At 39.3% G+C, this 9317-nt stretch overlaps 2 protein-coding genes across 2 annotated transcripts; both read left to right on the top strand.

Annotated features, from left to right (window-relative positions):
* LOC18788895 (probable nucleoredoxin 2) lies at nt 474–4923 on the top strand. Its single transcript, XM_007221735.2, has 3 exons — nt 474–1457; nt 3490–3984; nt 4093–4923. The coding sequence occupies exons 1-3, from the start codon at nt 1302–1304 to the stop codon at nt 4729–4731; spliced, it is 1290 nt and encodes a 429-aa protein (XP_007221797.1). The 5' UTR covers nt 474–1301; the 3' UTR covers nt 4732–4923.
* LOC18793545 (calcium-dependent protein kinase 29) lies at nt 5639–9301 on the top strand. Its single transcript, XM_007222334.2, has 8 exons — nt 5639–6634; nt 7511–7654; nt 7791–7943; nt 8080–8195; nt 8293–8460; nt 8566–8693; nt 8851–8950; nt 9041–9301. The coding sequence occupies exons 1-8, from the start codon at nt 5917–5919 to the stop codon at nt 9116–9118; spliced, it is 1605 nt and encodes a 534-aa protein (XP_007222396.1). The 5' UTR covers nt 5639–5916; the 3' UTR covers nt 9119–9301.

The following is a 9317-nucleotide window of genomic DNA, read 5'->3' as shown; positions in this document are numbered from 1 at the left end:
ATAGAAGGGGTATCTCTGAGACCTGCGAGCGGTGATTGCGACTCAGATAAAAGGGGTATCTCCGAGACCTGCAAGGGGGGGATTGCGGCTCGGATAGAAGGGGTATCTTGAGACCTGCGTGGGGGCATTGCGGCTAGGATAGAAGTGGTGTCTCCGAGGCTTGCGAGGATGGGATTGATGGATAAGGAATGGGAGTATGCCTAAGAGGAGAGTATTTCGTCTCCCTAGCATCACCCTATCTAATTAGATGGTCACTTTGGCTTTCTCTTCCTTCGACAATGTCACAAGTCACAACAATGCAAATGCAATGCGGAAAGACAGGTGGCATCGGTGTTTAAAAAGATAACTTCTGGTTGGACCCGCTTATATTCTAAATAATTATAGGTTATTGAAAGCAAGCCAACAACTTCCCATATAGCTGCACGTGACACCTCTTATCCTGCGTTTTGAACGTCCAAATAAGAGGAGGGTGAGGATTTCGAACTCGGATGTAAAACGGAGATTTCATCGGCTTTCAAGCCAAATTTGACTCTTATTTATTGGACGTTTTTCAGAATTGGGATTTTGCTCTTATTTGTTTGAGTGTTTGGTTGACACCGTTGGATTGCAGCTGGTAACGTAAAAGGTTGAGGGCTCTCGTATTTTCCAGGAAAAGGGAAGAAGGAATAGTTGAAGTTGAAGGAAGAGAAAAAGAGAAAGTGGGAAAGAAAGTAGAGAGACAGGTGTCCCCCTCTGTTGGTATGGCTTTCACAAATCACGACCTTCAATTCAAAGTCCTTTATGACTACACGGACCTTGCCTCTGCATTGTTGCCAAGTGCCAACCCATTACCCAAATACAAATAACATGACGATATATATAATAGAAAAGAAAAAGCATCACCAACCAATTACCTAAACATGTGGCAGCTTATGGTTGGCTTGGGTTCACCTTTCAATGTGGGGACAGATAAGTTTGGATACAAAGTTGCGGTGGTGATTGAACAGGCATCAGTTTTGCCAGGTGCGCTACAAGTAGGTAATTAGCGTCTCTTGGCTTGGGGAGATTTAGATTGATGAATGCTTTGTGTTGGAGTTTTGATGTATGTATGTATGTATGTATGAATATGAATATGAATATGAATATGAATATGAATATGCTGAATTAATTAGCATACGATGTACATAATGACGTGGTGAGTAAGAAGAATAAGGTTCTTCTTCCTTGGAATATATTAAGCGCACTGGAGGCTTGTTTCTAGTTTTGGATTTTATTAGAGCCTGCGGTACTCTTCTGTGCGTCTTGTAGCTCAAGAGATATATATGACGAAGGACATGAACCTGAAGATCAATCATGATTGTCAAGCTGTAAGCAACGGTGCCGCAGCTTCTGATACCGACACCGTCTCGAGCTCCAGAGTTTCATCTCTCCTGGCCTCCAAAGATCGTGACTTTCTTCTTTCTCCAACTGGAAATCAGGTTCTCTCTCTCTCTCTATAAATTTCTGTAAAGCTAGCTACTACTGTTAAGACCTTTACACCGGAAAAGTTGTTTCAGAGAAAAGTAAACTTGAGTATTTGTGATGAACAACGTTAACTAATTGAACTTTTGTAATGAAATAGTTGATATTTTCTTTCCGAGTAATAGAATTTCGTTTTTGGAATAAAAACTACAAATTTCATTAAATATACTAATTAAATTGGATGTACGGAACTTTCCAGAATTATTAGTTGCAATTTGCAACAATTTTATGCAATCCGATTCAATGATTCTGAAATATCGTGCAATTTCTCAGAAGCATAAAATATCGTACTATTTCTCTAAAATAAAATATTACCATAATTGTTAGTCGCAACATATTTTCCCCCTAGATCTTTAAAAATTTAAATGAAAAAACCAGGATTATTTGAGGTAGGTTGAGATAGATTTAGATTTGGGTGGCAGATTTATCTTGAACTAGCTTGAATCATCAACATATGTTACTTATTCATATTCACAATAATGATAGACAAACTTGGATATTAATACCAGATTTATCTTGAGCATGTACCTGTTTTTTTTTTTTTTTTGTTGGAGGTTATTTTCTATTGAGAAAGACGATAATATACTAAACTCATACACACTCCTGATTAATCTTATAAGTTATAACAAGTATTCATATTGTTCGTGGTTATGGGTAATATATGTGTGTACATAACGTACTTAAGTCTTATTTTATTTTGTATTTTATGTATAAAAGAAAGTTAGCAACGTTAACAATCCAAGAGAAGAAAAAGAAAAGAAAAAAAGAAGAAAAAGGGAATTATAAACCTTGGTTTGGTTGAAGGCACCGAGAGTTGAACATTTTGATTGAATATAGTTGTTTATTATTCATCATGTATGGGTAGCTAAGCGAAACAAATGTGTACGTAAGTGCATGTTGATGGTGAATAACAGAAAATGTGTTATTAAACAACGCAAACATGTAAATTTTCTGATGCCATTCAAATGTTGTAAAAGTATTTTTCACTTGTTCTGATTGTATTGTAGTTCCCATTCTCCATGGTTGTTCGTCCTCCTTTTTTATTTTCTGTCTTAAGTTGGTGGCCGAAATAGTCCATGAAAAACAAACAAGGTTTTGAACTATGTTTGATTTTTGCAATGTATAGATTGTTAATTTTCTTGGTCGGACACTCACTCACTCACTCACTCACTCACCTAGAGTATAATTAATGCATTATACTTTTCTTTTTAATTAAAAGAATGTAATTTTCCACGGCTGAAAAGATAGGGCAAAAAACCAACGACTTTTTATGTGTAAAATTCACTGTCAGTGGATTCTCATTTTTATTTTTTATCTTGTCTTCTCTTTGAGGGTTAAAAGTGAAAAGTTAATTGTAAACTCGGATGGTATGCTACTATCTATATGCTATGGTAGATGTCACGGGATGCACATGCCAATTGCTGTCTTAATCAGAGGAAGATGGGCAACACTCACGTTGGCTGTCTATGGAGAAGAACCATTCTAAATCGACATGTGGCACCTTAATTATATCAATTTTGTCCCACATTCACGTTATTGGTATAACACGTGGTCCACTGGCACTCATCCATTTGTAGTTTTGGTGAAACATCGCTTTCGAGCTTTTGTAGATTCTAGAGCCTCTATCCTGTTCCTTGGTGGAAAAGTTTCGGGAAACTATTCGGTGCTGCTGGCAATCTTAGGCTTATTTCGCCACTGGCCCCGTGATGATCTGGTCTCATCTGTTTCCTTGTCGGAATTATTCAAACGCTCCATATTCCCATCCATTAATCTGATTATGGTTACTGATCTCATCCACTTCAATCGGGTTTATATTTGGCCTGGGAATAATTCTTAAGAATATATGTGTCTTTGGAAACAAAAGAAAAAAGGTCGTATTCAATTGTTCTTATCCTTAATGTATATATTCTCAATTCTAATTAGTATGAAAAAGAAAGGGAAAGCAAGTTATAGATATGTAAAGATTCAAAAGCGTTTTGCTTGTGGCAGGTGAAAGTTTGTGATCTCGAGGGGAAGATCATAGGGCTCTACTTCTCAGCCAACTGGTACCCGCCATGCTGGAACTTCAACCAAGTCCTGGTTGGCATCTATGAGCAGCTCAAGAGTAGTGGGTCTAATTTTGAGATTGTGTACGTCTCATCTGATGAAGACGCCGATGCCTTTAACATCTACCATGCATGCATGCCATGGCTGGCCATTCCCTTTTCTGATTTGGACACCAAGAAAGCTTTGAACCGTAGGTTTGACATAGAAGGCATTCCCAGCTTGGTTATTTTACATCCCAACGATAATAAAGACGAGGCTACGCTGCGCGATGGAGTTGAACTTATTTACCGCTACGGGGTGGAAGCCTTCCCTTTTACAAAACAAAGGTTGGAAGAATTGCAAGATGAGGAGAGGGCGAGGCATGAGAACCAAACTTTGACAAATTTACTAACAAACCACGACAGAGACAATCTTTTGGGTCACCCCACGCCTGAACAGGTAACTTTTCCTTCTATATATGCATGCGTCATGCATGAACCACTGCCTATGTATATAATAATAATATGCATTTATGTCTCTGATCTTGTGCGTGCTGCATGCATGCAGGTGCCTGTTGCTTCATTAGTAGGCAAAACGATTGGACTCTACTTCTCAGCTCATTGGTGCCGTCCATGCGTTAATTTTACTCCTAGGCTGATCTCCATCTACCAGAAGATTAAGGAGCAAATGCTGGTAGATGGGGATCAAGACGGAGAGGATTTCGAGATAGTATTTGTGTCCAGTGATCGTGACCAAGCCTCGTTCGACTCCTACTTCGACACCATGCCATGGCTAGCGTTGCCTTTTGGAGATCCAAACATCAAACAACTTGTCAAGCATTTTGATGTCAAAGGTATCCCTTGTTTGGTAATTTTAGGGCCTGACGGTAAAACCGTGACCAAGCAGGGTAGAAATCTCATCAACTTGTACCAAGAAAACGCCTATCCCTTCACCGAGGCAAAATTGGAACTGCTGGAGAAAAAAATGGATGAGGAGGCTAAGAGCCTCCCTAGGTCGGTGTACCATGGAGGGCACCGGCACGAGCTTAACTTGGTATCGGAAGGCAACGGAGGAGGACCCTTTATATGCTGTGACTGTGATGAACAAGGATCAGGTTGGGCTTACCAATGTCTTGAATGTGGATATGAGGTGCACCCCAAATGTGTGACTGTGACTGTGACTGTTGCAGCCAGTAGCAATAGGTGATTCAGTAAAGCGTTGTGTGTGCGTGCCTTTGTGCTAATACTACTAATTAAACTTGAGCTGTATTATATAATTTCTGATATTCGTTTGTTAATTGAGATTTGAGATTGGGATTCCCTATGAATCATTTATATATGTAATGTGGTTCTCATTTCTCAAGTAATTAATTTTCACTGAAATTCTTGGGTGTGATCACAATTACATCTCTTAAGTGGTCTCTTAAGATTTTTTTGATTTTGTTTTTGAACAAAAATGCTAGTCATATCACCTCTAATAGAGGTGGATCTATTGCATTGGTGGACTCCTCCTCTTCTATTAAAAAGGTGATACACAAGATAATATGCAAATAAGGTATACCTAGCCTTTCCCTACCTAAGTCATTTTCTAGTGAGGGTTTTATATATGACCTTTAGGTGAGGTCTTATCTTTCAATTATTGAATCAGGCTAACTAATTTAATTAGACGACAAACTAATTTAATCCAATAATTAAGAGATATGGCCTCACCTAAGGACCATATATAAGGTCCTATAGAATTCTTGTTCCATGCTTAGCATTGTTTTTTTTTTTTGAAGGTCACAGTATTAGCCTAGATCTAAGTCAATTTTAAAGTGGACGATATACAAAATTCATATTATGGGCCACTTGTTGGGCTTTAATTCTGTGAAGTCCATGGGCAACATTTGGGTATTGTAAACTAGTGCTTATTGGGCCATAGAACTTCAATTCAATTTCATATTCAGATCCAAGTCCACGAAGAAGTTGGATCAAAACGGCGCGGAGTAGAATTTGAGAGAAGGAGCCATAAAATCCAAAACGCACGCGTGAAATGAATTGCGTAAGACTGAAGCGAGAGACAAAATTGGTAACGGTGGGCAGGTCTCTGTTAGGCATTGCAAAGTAAAGCGTACGCGGGCGAAAAGTGAAGCGAAGTGACGAAGAATGATGCTCAGGACAATCCAAAGGGGAAAAGCAAAGCACAAATTAAATCGCAGCGCAAGAAGCAAACAACTAAATATGCTCTGCTCCTGGACGTGTTAAAACCTGTAAACAAACCCAAAAGCCTCAAACTTTCTGTCTGTCTGTCTGTCTGTCTCTCTCTCTCTCTCTCTCTCTCTCTCTCTCTCTCTCTCTCTCTCTCTCTCTCTCACATCACAACACATACACATACACATACACAAGAGGGAGAATGGGGCTCTGCTTCACCAGATGTCGATCCCATGACATCCCAATCTCTTCCTCATCAGATTCACCTCCTCCCCACTACCAGCAAACATCCAATAAAACCCATGCCCAGCACAAGCCAACCCCTTCTTCAAAACCGAACCCGTATGCATCAGCTTATAATAATCCAGGCAATTCTTTTGGCAAGACCCCTTCGTCATCTCAGACTCAGATTGGACCCATTCTGGGCAGGCCATACGTGGACATAAACATCTTCTACACCCTTGAAAAGGAGCTGGGAAGGGGTCAGTTTGGTGTCACTCGTCTTTGCACAGAGAAGGCCACGGGCAAAAGGTACGCCTGCAAGTCCATATCAAGGCGAAAGCTCTCGACCAGCAAGGACATTGACGATGTCAGGAGGGAGATTATGATACTTCAGCATCTCACAGGGCAACCCAACATTGTGGAATTCAAGGGTGCTTATGAGGACAGGCAGAATCTGCATTTGGTCATGGAGTTGTGCTCCGGCGGTGAGCTTTTTGATCGGATTACTGCCAAAGGGAGCTACTCTGAGCGTCAAGCCGCTCAGATTTTCAGGCAGATTGTGAATGTGGTTCATGTGTGTCACTTCATGGGGGTGATGCATAGAGACCTCAAGCCTGAGAATTTCTTGCTGGTCAGTAAGGAAGAGAATGCCCCTCTTAAAGCCATCGATTTTGGACTCTCTGTCTTCATTGAGCAAGGTAATTATTTACTAATTACTCTGAGGCCCATATCTTTCTGTCTTCCTTGTCTTTGTTTCGATTTCTAGCCTGGCTTATTTCTGCAACTTAGTTGAGTGTTCTTATTTGCGTTATTTAATTAGTTTTTTTAATGATTTTATAATTTGAACTTTTTTAGTACTGCTACTGCAGTATCTGGTTTTCACTGAATTTGAAGAATCAATCATAGTTGTTGCTTTAAGGATGAAGAATAATTATCCAGAAAAATCATATGTATGATTGCTAGTTTAAAAAAGGTATGTAGTGTAGAAGAGACTTGATGCCATCGTGTGTCGAGAAGACCAAGTCAATGATCAATGCGACAGACAGGTCAACCAAGTCAACAATTGTAATAAAAAGGAAGAAGACAAACAGAACAAAGAAAACAAACGCAATATGTGGCGCATCACATCATGATTAGATTAGGCATAGTGAATGAAACACTGTTTAATGGAATGTTAGTTGAATTCAGGTCTTTGTATGTGAGTTTTTCCCTTTCTCTTTTTAATTTTGGCAAAACTTATGTGAAAATGAGATAGCACCGGCCAATCACGGTATGCCAAGTGAAAAAGTTATCACATGTGACATAGTGTAATTAGTATGAGATTGCATAACAGTACTATCCCGTTCCACACAAGTGTGTTTGTCCGAGGGAGGCACTATCAAACACCACTGAGCACTGACTAAAACTACTATGGTACTTGATATCTAATGCCAGAAAACACGAGAATTTTAGAGCCCTAGTTGTTTAACTTATAATAGAGCAGGGTATATATTTAGTTTTTTCGGTCGCATGAAGAAACGCTCAACACAAATATATTTAATGATCGGAATAACTTGGTAAGCAATTCTCTGCAGGGAAAGTGTACAGAGACATTGTTGGGAGTGCCTACTATGTGGCCCCGGAAGTGTTGGAGCGAAATTATGGGAAGGAGATAGATGTGTGGAGTGCTGGAGTCATTTTATATATTCTTCTAGCTGGAGCGCCTCCCTTTTGGGCTGGTAGGTAAACTTGCATGGCTTCATTTTATGCTGCTCTCTGTGTGCGCTTCATCAACCAATGTTAATTATTTACAGTTTGTTTTTAATCTTAATTCTATTCTTTTGATCTGTTCTGTGTCCACAAATTCTGTTTTAGAGACTGAAAGGGGGATATTTGAAGCAATTATGCAAGCCAAACTTGACTTGCAAAGTTCCCCATGGCCTTCTATCTCTGATTCTGCAAAGGATCTCATCAAGAAAATGTTAACAAGAGACGCTAAGAAAAGAATTACAGCTGCTGAAGTTCTTGGTAAGTGCATAATTGCTTGTGTCCTGTTGTTGACAGCTAACTTGAGTCAATCTAGGGTTCATCCTTGATGTGGAGCATTGAATTGATTGGGAAAGTCATCCATTCATGTCATTTACATTGTGTGTATTTTAACCAGAACATCCATGGATGACGAAAGATGGTGAAGCCTCTGACAAACCAATTGACAGTGCTGTTCTAATTAGGATGAAGCAGTTCAGAGCAATGAACAAGCTGAAGAAACTTGCTCTGATGGTAACTGATCTTAACCATCAATTCTTCCTCCAAATTTGGTATTTTTGTAATTTTCAGAAGCTGATAGCTTTTCCTGGATGCCTTCTTTTCCTTGTAGGTAATAGCAGAAAACCTTTCAGAAGAAGAAATTCATGGCCTGAAACAAATGTTCAACAACATAGACACAGATGGAAGTGGCAGCATCACATTTGAAGAACTTAAAACTGGATTGACAAGGCTGGGATCTAAGCTTAGTGAAACAGAAATAAAACAGCTGATGGATGCTGTCAGTACTTGAAAAATCTATCTTCATGCTCAGCTTTTTGATCAGTTGACTTTCCCTCAACATTATCTAGTTACATTTTTTATTTGGTTTTGCTTTTGTGGTTAGGCTGACATTGACAAGAATGGGACTATTGATTACACTGAATTCATCACTGCTACCATGCATCGCCATAAACTGGAGAAGGAAGAAAACTTGTACAAGGCTTTCCAGTTCTTTGACAAGGATCAGAGCGGGTTAGTTTACTAGTTTTCTACAACTCATCGTTCATGTGAGATCTATTAATCTATAAATGACTTCAACCTCTGTGAGGAGTGATGATTATTCAAACTTTTAATCATGTTTATGTGCGGCGACGATCAACTCATTCTACTTCGGGTTTGAGCTTGGCAGGTTTATCACAAGAGATGAGCTAAGACAAGCAATGACTCAATATGGGATGGGGGATGATGCTACTATAGATGAAATCATTGATGATGTGGATACTGATAAAGTAATTCCCTTCTGTTTCTGTTGTGTGTTTTTCATCATAGACTTCAATACTCTGAAATTGACTGAATACTAACTGATTTAAATTTTGCAGGATGGGAGAATCAACTACGAGGAGTTTGTGGCCATGATGAGACAGGGAGTTCAAGATTCTGAAGATAAACTAAGATAGATTCGAGTTTTACTGATTTGTACCCCCAATCCATCCATATACAAATTAAAAAACTTCCAATGGCTAGGCAATACTTCCAACTTCTTGCTTCTGCCTGCCTCTCTGTTGTAGGCTTTGGCGCCATTACCTCACTTCTACTTGTAACTCATCAATGTCTATAAATAAAACCAAGCTGTTATTATATATCATGTACGACATC

This window comes from Prunus persica, chromosome G1 (genome assembly GCF_000346465.2).
Source record: "Prunus persica cultivar Lovell chromosome G1, Prunus_persica_NCBIv2, whole genome shotgun sequence".
Classification (NCBI taxonomy): domain Eukaryota; kingdom Viridiplantae; phylum Streptophyta; class Magnoliopsida; order Rosales; family Rosaceae; genus Prunus; species Prunus persica.
This window is presented reverse-complemented; position numbering and strand designations above follow the sequence as displayed.

What these genes read in the sequence shown, in the direction of transcription:
- LOC18788895 (XM_007221735.2), top strand. Translation starts at nt 1,302, where the DNA reads ATGACGAAGGACATGAACCTGAAGATCAATCATGATTGTCAAGCTGTA. An exon ending in TTTCTCCAACTGGAAATCAG is followed by an intron (nt 1,458 to 3,489) that starts GTTCTCTCTCTC and finishes TGCTTGTGGCAG; the next exon opens with GTGAAAGTTTGTGATCTCGA. An exon ending in GTCACCCCACGCCTGAACAG is followed by an intron (nt 3,985 to 4,092) that starts GTAACTTTTCCT and finishes GCATGCATGCAG; the next exon opens with GTGCCTGTTGCTTCATTAGT.
- LOC18793545 (XM_007222334.2), top strand. Translation starts at nt 5,917, where the DNA reads ATGGGGCTCTGCTTCACCAGATGTCGATCCCATGACATCCCAATCTCT. An exon ending in AGCGCCTCCCTTTTGGGCTG is followed by an intron (nt 7,655 to 7,790) that starts GTAGGTAAACTT and finishes ATTCTGTTTTAG; the next exon opens with AGACTGAAAGGGGGATATTT. An exon ending in TGAAGAAACTTGCTCTGATG is followed by an intron (nt 8,196 to 8,292) that starts GTAACTGATCTT and finishes TTTTCCTTGTAG; the next exon opens with GTAATAGCAGAAAACCTTTC.